We start from the raw sequence: 16,008 nt of genomic DNA, 5'->3' as shown, positions 1-16,008 counted from the left end.
GCTGATTTTGTTGTACTTGGTTTGCATTTTGTCTCTTACTGCTGAGATTTAATATTTTGCTTATTAATATTGATTTATTACTCTTATCTAGCCCTCAGACCCCTTTCAAGCCTTACCAATTGTCTCAGTAACATTATTTACAGCAGAAGGAACAGTTCAGAGCCAGGCATTCTACCTGGTCTTAAACTTCCTTTGGAGAGGAGTTTTGACATTTTGAAGATTTATAAATTGGTTATTTTGTAGTGTGTCTGCCAGGTTGGTTTTGTCTCATGAGGATTAATAGATTCAGGTTATGTGTCTGACAGGAACATCTCACTGTACAGGACTTGGACTTGGCTTGATTACTAACAATGTTCACTTTGCTCACTTGATCAAGGTGATGTCTGCCAGGTTTTACTACCCGAAGTTACTTTTCCCTTTTGTAATTAATGTGTATTTTGTGGGGAAGAGCTCTGAAATAATCTCATTGTCAAAGTTTCCATTGATTTATTCATTCATTCATATTGGTAATGCCTTATGATTTATTTGTTTTGATGATGAAATCCTTCCATTTTGGCCAGTGGAATCTTCAGGTTGGATCCTCAGTCCTTTCGATATGTCTCTATCAGTTTTTGAGCACTTTCTTTCTTTTTGGCATAACATACTCCAGATCATCTTGTACTTTCCTACTGCACTTCTGTAATTAGCCAGTTACAATACTGCAAGGAACCTTTGTACTTTTTTTTTTTTTGGTACAGGGAAATTGAACTCAGGGACACTTAACCCCTGAGCCATATCCCTAGCCCTTTTTTCTATTTTATTTAGAGACAGGGTCTCACTGAGTTAGTTGCTTAGGGCCTCACTAAATTGCTGGGGCTGGCTGGACCCAGTGATGCATGCCTATAATCCCAGTAGCTGGGGGCGCTGAGGCAAGAGAATTGTGAGTTCAAAGCCAGCCTCAGCAACTTAGTGAGGCCCTAAGCAACTCAGCGAGACCCTGTCTCTAAATAAAATATAAAAAAGGCTGGGGACGTGACTCAGTGGTGAAGTGCTCCTGGGTTCAATCCTGGGTACAAAAAAAAAAAAAAAAAAAATTGCCAATGCTGGCTTTGAACTCAGGATCCTCCTTCCTCAACCTCCAGAGCTGCTGGGATTACAGACATGCACCACTGCTCCAGCTCCTGGTACGTTTTATTGGAGAATAGAATTAGAAGGCAGGAGTTAGGTTCTCAATGTATTCATACTGTTCGGGAGGGCAAGTAGCCACTTACCCGGTGCTTACAGTAGAAAGACTCACAGAGCTATGGAGTATGCATGTGTGTGTACTACACACACACACACATGTGCACACACACTGCACACTTATGTCTGTATATTTAGAAACATCAGTTTACCCATACCTCTAATTGCAATCCATAGTTTCTTCTAACCTTTTCTGTTTCCATGTTTTATCTCTCTCCTCTAGAACTCTGGGTCCCATTGTCCTTGTTAGCTTGTCTGATTGATGTCCCCCTCCCATTGCTGCTTCTTAACCCTACCATGTGGCGGTGTCCTGCTCAGCTGCTCATGATCCCCTCCTCCTTTCCACTCTCCACCCTCCCGCATGGCCTCCCTCGTGACTCAGGCTTGAGCAGCCCATGTAGACTGGCCCTCTGAGTGCGTGACCCCCTCCCATAGCTTAATTCTGACACCCACGCAGGCTACCCCTGTGTAGACAGACACCTAATAGATAGAGAGAATCTTTGAGGAAGGGGAGAGGATTCCTCTGGATTTCTTAAGATTACTTGAATGTTTCTAATTCTGGAATTCATTCTTCTATTTTTATTTTTATTCTTTGAGCCTTTCAGTTTTTGGTCTTGTATTATCTCTAATTTTGGGAAATTTAGTCATTGTTTCTGGAAATATTTCTTTACTTCCACTTGTTTTTTTCCTTCCTTCCATGTATACTATTAAGTGGAGGCCGGTTTCCCTCATTTCTCTGTTCTCTTATCTCAAGTGCGGGTGCGTGTGCGCCTGCAAGGATTGAACCCAGAGATGCCGTACCCCTATCAGGCTGGTAAAACTGGATATAAACTTTGTTATACCCAGGCTTAGAAAAAAAAAAGAAAAAGTCATTTTGAGACAGGATCTCACTAAGTTGCTGAGACTGGCCTTAAACTTGTGATTTCCTACCTCAGCCTCATCGCTCTATTCCATACCTCTTGATTTTTCCTTCAATGTTTCTTATTTCTTTCTAACATCTTTTGGCAGAGTACCTTAAGCCTGATATTTTTAGCTTATTAATTTGTTCAACTGTGTACTTTCTGCTTTTCAATCCATTAAATTCATTATTTTATTGATTGTATTTTTCATCCCTAGTATTTTATTTGCCTCTTGAGTTTCTTCCTGTTTTATTTCTAATATTCTCCCTTATTAGACAATTTTTCCCCCCAGTACTGGGGATGGAACCCAGGTCCTGCTACATGCTAAACAAATGCTTTACCACTGAGCTACATTCCTAGTCCTAATATTTAACTTGTTGTTTTTAATTTTGAGCCAAGAGTCTTGCTAAGTTGCTGAGGCTGACCTTAACCTGGTAGAACTCCTGCCATAGTCTCTACCACAGCACCTGGCTGAAACATGTTTAATTTTTTTCTCTCTTGCTAACTCATATATCCTAGGGACATTTGCTGGCAAGATTATGAGATGGAATGGGGAAAGCTGCAGCGTGGTTGGTGCCTCGTTGGTGCCTTTCCTGCTGGGTTTAGGAAATGAATGGGATGCTGGGTGTGTGTTGGGGAGTAGACCTACTCAGTGCCAGCATTCTTTCTGTTATTTTGTAAACACCCTTTCTAGGCTGTACTTTTCAACATCTGTTTCCCTCCAGTCTGTGGAGTGAGGAAAGAAGTGGAGGGAAGAGGGGACCCCTGCACATTCAGAGACCCACCCAGTACTGTTCCAGTGTTATAAAGGACACTACCAGCTGGCTCCAGTGCCACCCTGTGTTACCCTGAAGCTCCGTGACAGCTAGGCTTGCTGACAGTTTTCCTGCCTTGCAACCATAATTGCCTGTTCAGGACAGCGTTGGAGAGAAAAATATTCGCCAGAATAACTGTACCACACCCTAACTTCTAGCTCTGCTTTCTGGCTTTTGTCTCCTCTACTTATTTTTTCACCCTACACTGGGGCGAAATTTCCCTATTTTGTCCAAGAAATTCCTGTCTGTAAAAAAATGAGGTTTTCTTTTTTAAATTTAGTATAGCTTACTATACTAATGACTGGTTAATATAATTGATTACATATGGAGATAGTATGGATTCAATAAAACAGTTTTAATATATGCCTCTGTGTATGTAGGGTGATTTTGTGTCACTTTCATACTGAAGTATCCTTGTATTATTGCCCTACTTTCTTGAATATAAAAGTAAGTTAGTGATAGAGTAGCATGTAATGATTGTTAAGGAAAGGAATTAACAGTTTCCCTTTTGGGGGCCTGTAAGTTGTTTTCAGTTTTCAATTGTTGTAGTAAATTGGGCATGGTGGTACATGTCTATAATCCCAGTGACTTGGGAGACTGAGGCAGGAGGAGTGCAGGTTTAAGCCTGGCAATTTAGACCTTGTCCCAAAAACGAACTTAGTCTGGATGCAGTAGTGCATACCTGTAATCCCAGCAATTTTGGAGGCTGAGGCAGGAGGATCAATAATTCTAAGCCAATCTCAGCAACTTCGTGAGACCCTGTCTCAAAATAAAACATAAAATGGGCTGGGGATGGGCTGGGAGTGTGGCTCAGTGTTAAGAGTGTCTACCTAGCATGCATTAGACCCTGGGTTCTATCCCCAGCACCACAAAAAAAAAAATTTTAATTTTAAAAATAAAAATAAAAAAAGGTCTGGGAGGTAGTTTAGTAGTAAAGCACCCATGATTCAATCCTCAATACAGCCAGAAAAAAAAAAAATTGTTGTGATAATGAAATGTGGATAAGATAGTCTCCATTTGTAATCATTTTCCAGAATGGATATACAGATTGGATCAAATGAACAAATAGGTAAAAAGTATCAATAATTTAGATTTGTTAACTGTACACAGGAGTGCCTAGAACAGAATAGGTATTCAAATGGTACTTACTAAGAATATTATAAAAAATTGCTACCAATTTTTGTTCCCATCAGTGACACAAGATTATCTGTTTTCCAACACCATCTTATAAAATTATTTTGGTGATTTGAATATAATTAGAATAATTCTTTATTTATCTTGGGGGAAAAATAACATCAGATTGTATAGCTAAGTTTTGCTTCTGGTTTTATTTTTACCGACAGGGTAAATGAATATGTTTTCTTACAGGACTGAATTTGCTCTTAAAGAAATCATGTCCTCTGGAGGTGCTGAGGATGATATCCCACAGGGAGAGAGGAAAACAGTTACAGATTTTTGTTATCTTCTGGATAAATCCAAGCAGCTGTTCAATGGGTTAAGGTTAGTGGATTCTTGATGCTTTCAACTTTTCTCTAGTTCTGCATTGTTTTCTGGCTAGTTTGTGTGTCTGAAAGTTATGGGTAAAATATTAATAAATACTTATAGTAGGAGTAATATTGACTTTTTTTCCTTTGACACTACTTAATCTTAGTAAAAAGACAATAGGAAAAGAAGAAAACTTTTTACTTAAGTTTGAGCTATTTGTTTGTGGTTTTATATACAGAACTTGTACCGTACCCAATTAAATCTGATTTTATGCATTAAAGTATTGAGGTCCAAGGAGCTTAGAAAGTTAGGTATGTTTATATATTAAATGTGGAATCTCTTGTTGCAGTTTTGTATATTTGTTTACTTGGCTGTTTCTTTCACTTTTATTTTGGGGGGATAACATATCTGACCAAAGTAATGATGGGGTGTTCTTGACAGTGAGAAGACTGGCAGCTAATGCCATGTGTGCTTTTGTAAAACATTTTTGATTGTGCACTCTTGTGTATGATGGGTAAATAATTTTCCACCATTTTGTTTTATTTAAGTTTGTTAGCCCATGGTTCAGTCCTTGAGATTCTTAGAATATTCATTTACTTTTAGTTCAGTTTAGTCAAAAACAGATCCATGCATTAGCTAAAATACTAAGGGCAAACGGGTTTTATTTTTTGAACATTTATATAGGAATGAATGATTTTAAAAATAGTGAATTATTTTAATTTACAGTTTATTTTTGGGTGAGAATGCAATCTGCTTCTCCTAAATTTTATAAGTATATTATATACCCCCAGGTTTAGAAATGTGCTGGCAGTGTTTTAGTGATTGTCAGATAGCTCTTCTGTAGCTACCTTGTTGACAGCCATCTTTTCAGGCATTTTCTTCTCCCTGTATTCATTTAATTTTTTCCATAATGATCATCATTTCTTCAAATTGTTGTATTTGCTGATTATGTCTCCCCTATATTAAAATGAAGTGTTTGTCACTGTCTCTCTAGCACATTAACCAGTGTCTTGCATGCTGTAGGTACTTTGTTAATTTTGGCTTCCCAAGATAGTATTTTTACCTCCTACAGTTCGCTCCTGAGATCAACCTTTTCTTTTGTGTTATAGGCTTATTTATTTTTTAAGGAACATTGTTTTTCACCATTATAATTCAACTTGGTAGGCCTAGGTTTTGTCTCTTGTTTTCTTAAATGTTTTAAACCTTTTTTAAAAATTGTTTGTTCTATTTAGTTATACATGACAGCAGAATGAATTTTGATTCATTGTACACTAAAGGAGTACAACTTCTCATTTCTTCGGTTGTACATGATGTAGAATCACACCATTTGTGTAATCGTACACATACGTAGGGTAATAATGTTTGTCTCATTTCACCATCTTTCCTCCCCCTTCTTCTCCCTTCCCTTCATTTTCCTCTACACAATCCAACGTTCCTCCATTCTTCCTTCCCCACCCTCTCCCCCCATGATGTATCAGCAGTCTCTTACCTGAGAAAACATACAGCCTTTGGTTTTTTGGGATTGACTTATTTTACTTAGCATATTTTCCAACTCTGTTCATTTACCTGCAAATGCAATAATTTTATTCTCCTTTATGGCTGAGTAATATTCCATTGTGTATATATAGCACAGTTTCTTCATCCATTCATTTGGAAGGGTATTTAGGTTGGTTCCACAGTCTGTTTTGAACCTTTTATGTCTGCATACTTTGATTTGTTTTCTTTGTCCTGCCTTATTGTACAGATATATTTATATATTCAACATTGATCTGGCACCCAGTATGTACCACAATCTATATTGGGTGCAGAAAAAAACAGATAAAACTTTCTTCTCTGAAATATTTCATGAGGAAATTACAAAAAACAAAGCTCAAGACAGCCTTTCACTCACTACTAGCCTGATTTTGCCTATCGATTGAGCTTATTTCCTGTATAACTCTGTGTGCCTGTGGAAATTAAGGCAAAATGTTAAAGGAGTGGTAGATTTAAAGGGTAGGAATGCATTTAAAAACTTGTGTGAAATTCCTTGCATAACTTTTGGCTGTGTGTGTGTGTGTGTTTTGCTGGGGGTTGAACCCAGGGCTACTTTTTCCCTGAGCTACATCCGCAGCCCTTTGTATTTTTAAAACACTTGAGATAGGGTTTCACTAAATTGCCGGGTCTGGACGAGGGCTTGTGATCCTCCTGCCTCAGCCTTCCAGGTGACTTGGATTGCAGGTGTGCTGGACACCAGCAGCACCACCACCGGCTCTCAAAGTCTTCAAGCCCGAACATAATCATACAGCTTCCACCCTTCCTTCTCTTCCTCTCCTCCAGCTTTATGGAGCTATATTTACACACAGTAAAATTCACCCAAACTTACTATTAAACAATTTAGTATATTTACAGAATTACGCAGCCATCCCCACCATGTCAGTTTAGAACATTCTATTCACCTCCAGAAGAAATCCAATACTTGTCAGCCGTCAATTTCCATTCCCTCAAACACTAACCCTGACAACCATGAATCAGTCTACTGTCTTTATGGATTTACTTACATTGGCCCTTTCATGTAAGAGGAATCATATCACATGTGGTCTTTTATTATTGGCTTCTTTAATTTAACCTATTGCTTTTGAAGTGCATCTATGTTATAGTGTGTACTGGTAATTCATTCCTTTGATTACCATTTAATATTCCATGGTAAGCATTTGCCACATTTTGTTTATCCAGTCATCTTTAGAAGACATTTGAGTTGTTTTATACTTTTTGACTATTATAAATAATAGTGCTATGAATATTTGTGCACAGGTTTTTACATGGATACAGATTTTCAGTTCTTTTTGCTAGATACCAAGGAGTAGAATTTCTGGGTCTTATGGTAACTAACCTTTTGAGGAACTGCTGAACTATTTTCCAAAGTGGCTACATCACCAGAAACATATGAGTTAGCAGTTTCCAGGTCCCCACCAACTCATTTTTTATTAGACATCTTACTGAGTTACAGTGGTGTCTTTGTAGTTTTAATTTGCTTTTCCAAAATAGCTATGTTGAATAGTCTTTTCATGTGTTTGTTAGCCATTTATATTATTATTATTATTATTATTATTTCTTCTTTTTCTTCCCCCTCTTCCTCTTTCTCCTCCTCTTCCTCTTCCTCCTCTTCTTCTTGTACTGGGGATTGAACCCAGGGGCACTTTACCACTGAGCCACATCCCTGGCCCTTTTTATTTTTTATTTTGAGATAGGTTCTCGCTAAATTGCTTAGGGCCTTGCTAAGTTGCTGAGGCTGGTCTCCACTGGAGATCCCCCTGTATCCGCCTCCTGTGTTAGTGGAATTAGAGGTGTGTGCCACCAACTATGACTGTAGTTTTAGCTCTTATGTTTAGGTCTGTGGGTAGTCTAGGTAGTCTCCTGTGGGTGCGTGATGTTCAACAGTGACAATGACAGAAACATTTGCACATAGCAATCCATAGTTTGAATCAGTTTCAGGTACATCTTTATTTTTTGGCCACATGACTGCAGTGTATAATACCAAAGCCATCTTGTATTTTACCTTCTTTTTGAAATGTTCTTTTGGTTTTTTAAATATATTTTCACAGGTCAAATGGGCTCTTGTTCCGATCTTTTCTTTAAGTGCCATTTTAACTATAAGACAGATTATATTTATTTTTCAAGTAATTGTAGAGTACAATGTACCTGTAGAAATAACAGAAGATAATCTTTAGGATTGCTTATTTGTTGTGGAGAAATGTATAATAATGTGATTGAACACTGATTACAAATTAATTCTTGAGCACTTTAAACTAATCTGGTTGGGAATTAATCCTTTTGGCTCTTGTTCTCTGAAATAAATCAGTAAAGAAACATTAAAGTTGACATTTAATCCAGGCACAGTGGTGCACACCTATAATCCCAGCGGCTTGGAAGGCTGAGGCAGGAGGATGGAGAGTTCAAAATCAGCCTCAGCAAAAGTGAGGTGTTGAGCAACTCAGTGAGACCCTGTCTGTAAATAAAATACAAAATAGGGCTAGGGATGTGGCTTAGTGGTCAAGTGCCCCTGAGTTCAATCCCTGGTATTAAAAAAAAAAAAAAAAAAGGGAAAATTGACATTTAACATCTTAGTTAAAAAGTTAGAAAGTCTGTCAGTATATATGTGTAATTTGCAGATGTCACAAATCATCACCTTGAAACCAGTGTCTTTCTAAAAATTGGTTGCCTCCCAGACACAGAGCAGTGTCTTCCTAAAGTGCTGTTTAAAATTTGATGATACTAATAATGATAAATTTTGATCTTTTACCTGGAATAGTAGGTAAGAAAATCTATCAGGAATTAAGTTTCAGTGTTTTTTGTGAATGACACTTTTAATGTAAATGAGCCTCAGTAATCTCTACAAAAATATCTGTCTGTGGTGAGTGAAATACACATCTTCTCCTCAGTGTTTTGGGTTTGGAGCAGGATTGGCTCATGGCTTCCCTGTTGGGCAGCAGAGGCCTGCAGTTTACTGAGAGCTTAGCATTTTGACTTTTCCGTATTCTTTTCACTTTTAAAAACATCAGACAGTTCCTTTTTTTTAAAACAATATTTTAAAAACTTGTTCTTTTTAGATATACACTAGCGTATGTTTTGACATATCTTACCTACGTGAAGTATAACTTCCCATCCTGTGGCTGTACATGATGTAGAGTTATACTGGTCGTGTATTCATATATGAGCGTAGGAAAGTTATGTTTGATTCATTCTAGACAGTTCTTTTTTCAAATAGTTTTATATTATAGCATACCTACATGTCTCCAACTACTTTTCTAAAACAATTTTTTATAACTTATTAATTTACTTATTTATTCATTTTATGTGGTGCTGAGGATCAAATCCAGTGCCTCACACATGCTACTCAAGTGCTCTACCACTGAGCTACAACCCCAAACTATCTCTCTCTCTCTCTTTTTTTTTTTTTTTTGGGTGGTGCTGTGAATGCAAGCTCTCTACCAAGTCCCCCCATCTATCTTTTAATATGGAATTTTTCCAAAATTTTGGCAGAGATATAAATGACAAAGTTGCCTATGTGGTATGAATAAATGGGAAAAAAAAACAAATTTGCAAAAATAGTATGTATTACATAATCTTGTCTTCCAAAAATTCTGTATTAATTTAGGTTTTATGCATACCATAAAAACTTAGTAGGATAATTTGCCCTTAGTGCCCAGGTTAGCCTCTTTCTCCTGAGAGGCTGGTTTTTCTCCCAGTGTCCACTGTGTGTGAATGTGTCTATTTTCCATGTTTACAATAATGTGATTTTCTTTGTTTCAGTATTAGACTTTGTTAGAAAGTACTTGGAATAAGCTGTCTTTATCATGTTCTCTCGGTCTTCCTTTGGGTTCCACTGTGGCCGATTGGAGGCATCTGTACGTGTTCTCAAACTATTCACTATGTTGCCTTGCCAGAATCTTTGAGTTATGTGAATTAAACACCTACTTTTAAGCCTTCATATAGTTTTAAGCATTTATTTTGCAATAGACAAGAACTCTCTGAAATAATTAGGGGAAGGATTTTTTGGGTTGTCCCTCTCCTTTTCCATAGCGGTGTTAGCCTGAATAGAAAACAGGATCTTGGTGCTTATACAGATGTGTGAACCATGTTGGTGGTTGTTGGGACTAGTTGCTCAGCCTGGTGAAAAGAGGTGAAGTGGAATCAAGCTGGAATGATGTCAGCTTTTTAACACTGGGTCCTTTCCTGGACATTCCTTTCAACTGCTAGTGCAATGTCTTTTGCTAATTTTCCTTCATGTTGTTTTTTCTTTCTCCAGTTCATGAAGTGGGCATTAAACTTTTTTTTTTTGGGTTCTGGGGACGACCCCAGCGTCTTATGCAAATGCTGTACTACTGAGGCTACATCACCAGCTGAAGTTAGTACTGAGGTGTAAAATATTTGCAGGAAAGTGCACATAAGTGTTTGCTTTTTCAACTTGAATCAGCCCCATGTGACTTGCAACTTAAAGAGATAAAATACTAGCCAGCCTCAGAAACCCCCTTGATTCTCTCTCACTTGCACTTTTTACCTATATGAGCTGAGCCAAAAAGTGTGTTCAATGCATACAGAGCTTCAGATTTTCTGTATAGTGGCTTGTTTGAGATACAGTAATTCACTTTTTACCTTGGAAATGCATCTTCCTACCTTATATGAGCCGTTCACCTGAGTTCTCAGAGCCTTTAATTTTCCCAGCTGTGACTCTTAATGAAGCATTTTTCTTGATCAAAAATACCTTTTCGGGGCTGGGGAGATAGCTCAGTCGGTAGAGTGCTTGCCTTGTAAGCACAAGGCCGTGGGTTCGATCCCCAGTACCCTGCAAAAAAACCTTTTCATAATATATGCATAATAAATTAGCTCCTCTTTCCATTTGTTGTGTAAGAAAACATACTCTAGAGAGCAAAATGAGTAAAATGAATGGTGTTTTGCTTATAATAGTGTTTGCATGTAGTTATAATAGTGATGAAGTGAGAATAATGTTAGGATAAGATTTGAATACTGTCAGAAAATGATCAAAAGCCCAAGTGCTTCCAGGGTTCTGGTTGCCATGGTGATTAAGACTGTCAAAGCAGAACAGAATACTTGGTAGGATTATGTAAGGCAGCATCTCAAGACCTGTGTTTGAGAACTGCAGCTGTGTCTTCCAGTGATATCTCTAACTTGTGGTGCTTTACAAAAGCAGAGGACTGCACGATTTTGTTTATGTAATGGTCTTAGATAGAAGTAATTACAGAAATTATTTTATATTAAATATGCTTCTAATATTCAAATTAAGGAAGAAATCATCATACCACTTCTTTAGAGCCATTTTTAGATAAGAGAATAACTGAGCAATTGGAAGTATGTTCTCTTCTTCCCTCTTCCCCCTCTCCTATTTTCTTCTTTTATTCTGTCTTTCCCTCTCTCTTCGTCTCTTTCTTTCTGAGAGAGACTAACATTCTCCAGAGGCAAGTTCTATAATCGGGCTAATGTTTTTTCAGAGATTATATGCTAAACTTCCTATACAAACTTGTGATGTATGCTTTCATTTTATATAGCTACCACTCAAAATAATTAGACTTGCTAGAGTGCATTAGGTACTCTCATTGCATGGTCTAGAAAAACACTGGCTAATGGAAATTTAATGTGAGCCATGAAGGCAATGTTGAATTTTCTAACCGTGTTAAAAATGTAAAAGAAGCATGGGTTGGGATGTGGCTCAGTGGTAGAGTGCTTGCCTGGAATGCGTGAGGACCTGGGTTCGATCCCTAGCACCACAAAAAGATGAAGGAAACAAGTTATATTTAATAACATTTTATTTGGTAAAGAATGTCAAAATGTTTTATTTCAACGTGTAATCAATGTAGAAAAATTTTTAAAGAGAAGTTATACTTTTCTTTTTCATACTAAGTATTTGAAATAAGTGAGTGTTTTCACACATAGGCGTTTTAGATCAGATCAGCCACTTTTCTGGTGCTTAGTGGCCATGCACGCTCATGGCTCAGGCATGGTTCTTCCCAGCGTTAGCTTCTGCTCTCAAAGTGGCCCACTCTGCTTTCTGGTGAATCCATGTTGACGCTTTTGGGGTTCTGTTCTTCCCTGGTCCATCACATGTCTCCATTTGCATCCTCTACTTCCTCCTGTGTCGATGCTGAGAGTGTGTAAGTCTCTCTTGGCTGTTGTAATTTGTCCCCACCCATCTGGATTTGGGGATTTGACAGATACCTTAGCAGTTACTATGTTCATTTGCTAGGTGTCATCACAAAACACCACAGATTGCGTCACTTAAACAATAGAAATTTATTTTATCACAATTCTGGTTGTTGAAATTCAAGAGCAAGATGTTGGGAGGTTTAGTTTCTTCTTTGGCTTGCGAATGGCTGCCTTCCTGCTGTGTCCTCACTAAACCATCAGTCATCATGTGTTTGTGAACCGCTGGCATTTCTCTGAGTTCTAATCTCTTCTTAGAAGAACACAAGTTGTCCTATATTAGAGCCTACTCTAAAGGCCTCATTTTAACTTAATCTCTTAAAAGACCCGTCTCCGAATGCAGTCATATTCTGAGGTACTTGGGATTAGAGCTTCAACATGGGAATTTGGGGGATAAGCAGTTTGGCCCATAACACTTAGTTTTGCTGAAAATGTTGTCTGTGGGTTTTTCAATTTATTATCTAGTTGTTCTGTCAGCTTTGGGAAGATATCTGAGTTGATTCAGAACTATTCTGTCATCATTTCTCCAGAATCCAGAAAATCAGCTCTTTAAATACTGCACTAAAATATCAAATACTAAAACAGACTCAACTTAGTTTTTGCTATCAAAGGTCAATATAACATGATCTTATAAGTTGGTTCCTTTAAGGTCTTAATTGTCAGGTCTGACTAGAAACAAAGCTAGGCTATCTTTTAAGTTGCTGGTGGAAGCTGGATCAGGGATTGGTATTTATGGTTAGTTTTTAAGGTCCTCCAGGAAAAATATTAAGAGAGAAAATTTAAAAAAATATGTAAAGAATGCTGAAGAATTCATTATGTTCCCTGAACAACTTCATTAGTGTATATTTTCTTGATTTTATAGATGAGAAAATCAGAGCTTTTGACAGATAAAGTAATACCCCATGTTAATATTGTGGATTATAATTTTGGAAGTGCTGCCTTAAACATTAGTTTTTCTGCAAAGTAGCAGTAAGACTCCCAAGCACAGGTCAATGCTCGATGACTTCGAGCACTTGTTTCGATCCTCAGAGGAATCCACATCCCTGACATTCCTTTCAGTCTCACCACACCTACAAAAGTGTCATAGAAATTTGCCAAGATAAGTGAGGCCCCAAACCCCAAGAAGGACCATGGAATTTCCAACTGGCAACTTAGCCAGGAATGGTGGTACATGCCTGTATTCCCAGTTACTCGAGGGTGAGACAAGAGGATTCCAAGTTTGGGGTCAGCCTGGGCAATGCTGTAGTGAGAGCCAATCTCAAAAGAAAGAGTAAAGAGCTCGAGATATAATTCAGTGGTCGAGCACTTGCCTAGCATGTGTGAAGCCCTGAGTTCAATCCATAGCACAGAGGACCTGGAGGGATTGTCAATCTCTTGTTCTGTGAGCATGATACCATTTGAAAATAGAGTTATTAGTAGCTCTGTGTCTAAATGTAATGCCTTCCTTGGAACTGGTTCATAGGAGGAGGAGATGCCACTCCGTAGCCTCACATTACTTGGCTTATTGAAATTCAGACTGGAAGCAGTTATTCAAAGCTACTCAACTTCATAAGCCACTATTAGGAATGAGCAGTGTACTTAGTGCCTTTCCTGTGCCAGTGCCATTCTGGGTTCTGGGCTAGGCATAGGGAAGGATACGAAGATAAACAGAGTGCCTGCCTTTACATGAACCCAACACTTGTGGACCTTTTTCCTCATTCAAAAAAAGCTTTGCTTATTGGGTGTGGTGACACACACCTGTAATCCCAGTGGCTTGGGAGGCTGAAGCAGGAGCATCACGAGTTCAAAGCCAGCCTCAGCAATTTAGTGAGGCCCCTAAGGAACTCAGTAAGACCCTGTCTCCAAATTAATCTAAAAAAGGGCTGGAGGTGTGGTTCAGTGGTTAAGCACCCTTGGATTCAATCTCCAGTAACCCCCCACTCCAAAAAAAGCTTTGCTTGCTTTTAAATAAACACAGAAATTGATATAATGGCATCATTGAGGTATCCTGCCCTGCAAGAAACATTTAACCTTTTTAGCCTGTGTCTGTCATCCCCTTGGCATTTTCAAACTTATAAATCCATTCCTATTCCTGAATTTTAAAGCTAAGCATACCAATGGGTTAAAAAAAAAAAAAAAGTGCTGGTGCCAAACAAGGAAATGCTCAGTTGGGTTTTGTCAGTCTCAAATACTGTTTTGTCTAGTGTAGACATGAACATATAAGCAGATTGGAGCCAAGCTGTCCCTGTTCTGTAGTGCTCCCTGTAAATAACAGTGTGGGAGTGGGTACTGTGCTCCTTGATTCTGAGAAGTTAGCTCATTTCTTGGTCTTTGACCATAGCTCTTTGAAGGTCAACAGCATCCTAAAACCTGGGGAGCAGAACTAGATCCCAGAAAAAAGTACTAATACAGAAAATCTAGGTGATTGTTTCATCTCGTAGAAAAGAGAGAATAGCTGGGGGTTTGGTGGTGCACACCTGTAACCCTAGCTGCTTGGGAAGCTGAGGCAGGAGGATCACAAGTCTGAGGTGAACCTAGGCAACATAGTGAGACCCTGTCTCAAAATGAATGAATGAGGATGTAGCTCAGTGACAGAGTACTTGCCTGTAGTGTGTAAGGCCCTGGGTTCAATCCCCGGTACGTGGAAGAAGAGGAAAGAGAGAGTATTGAATTATGAGGGAAGGTTTGAATTTGAATCAGAGCTTTAAAACTTCCTGGCCACAATTCCTAAGTCATTTACCAAATGGATGTGTATGTCTGTACATTTATGTATATTTGTACATAAACCTATAAATACATACTTACCTTGAGAAAGCCAAGCATTTTAAGGACCAGAATAAGGCAAGAGAAGCCAATGGAATAGATCATAATTAGAGAAAGGAAAGAGTGGCAAGATGGTGAGGAAGTGGTGAACAGTGTCATAGCCCAGAGAGCTGTAAGGAGGATGGAAGAGTTTGCCGGACTTGGATTCTAGGTACAGGAGGCACCATTGGTTCAGGCTAGTAAAGAGAGTGGATATGTAGAAACTTGAAGAAACTTTCTGAGTTTTGACTTCTCAACTCTACATTTGAAACATGTCTGAGAATAAGCTTTAAGCATTTCTTCGTGCCACAGTCTCCTGACTTCTATTGATAGCACTGAGGATTTAAAGAGATTATTGCCATACTTCCACTTTCCCCTAAAACCTTTGAAAAAGAATATGTGTGCCCAATTTATAACAGAGGTGCCTTTGCAAGTGTGCAGTACAAGGTCATTTAACTTATGGGGTAATTCACAGAGCCCCATTTAATTTAATTTCATGGCCCATTAATTTCCTATCTCTACTGACAGTCATAATGACCAAATGATATATTCAGAATTTAAAACCAGAATTAAGCTCTGAATAGGAAGAAAATTTTGTCTACAACTCTTTATAAAGTACCTGAGTTAATTTTAGACTCTAATCATATTAAAGCAGTTTGTGATTTAGCTTCTGTATGTCTCATTAGAAAAAGGGTGATCATAGGATTTAGCCTTCATGAAATTTAAAAAAAAAACAAACCTGTTTTGTGAAATAAAACGAAACTGCTCTCTATACAACTGATTGTTTAGACTGGAGAGGTAGATGTTCTGAATTCTTTTGAGGAAAACAAAATTATTGGCAACATTGATCATAGCTATCGATCAGTAAATACATTTACTATAGGAACTTTGAGACTTTTAAGTCACTCTCTGTGTCCTTTTTAGCCCTCACACAAAAGTCCCTTCCCCTCCTCTACTCTCTGCTGTACACCTGAAAAGATACAGTCATGAAAAAAATGCTGGCTCTGGTTTTGTGTGCTCCTTGACAGGATGTACTACTGAGTTTATTTCATTTGTCAGTTGAAGAAACTCAAAGGAACTTGCAGGCAAATTCTTCTTGAAAATTTGTCAAA

The 16,008-nt window shown here is 38.2% G+C and overlaps 1 protein-coding gene across 4 annotated transcripts in view; it reads left to right on the top strand.

Moving 5' to 3' along the window:
- Positions 1–16,008, top strand: part of SCAI (suppressor of cancer cell invasion) — a 154,346-nt gene that overhangs the window by 70,969 nt on the left and 67,369 nt on the right. For all 4 annotated transcript variants that reach the window (XR_013759711.1, XM_079113790.1, XM_079113791.1 and 1 more), the window contains one exon: positions 4,304–4,435. Coding sequence is in view for 3 of the 4 variants with exons in the window: in XM_079113790.1 (XP_078969916.1) it covers positions 4,304–4,435 (132 nt within the window). In the remaining variant the exon portion in view is untranslated. The remainder of the gene's footprint in view (positions 1–4,303; positions 4,436–16,008) is intronic.

Source organism: Sciurus vulgaris, assembly GCF_902686455.1.
Source record: "Sciurus vulgaris genome assembly, chromosome: 15".
In the NCBI taxonomy this organism is placed as follows: domain Eukaryota; kingdom Metazoa; phylum Chordata; class Mammalia; order Rodentia; family Sciuridae; genus Sciurus; species Sciurus vulgaris.
This window is presented reverse-complemented; position numbering and strand designations above follow the sequence as displayed.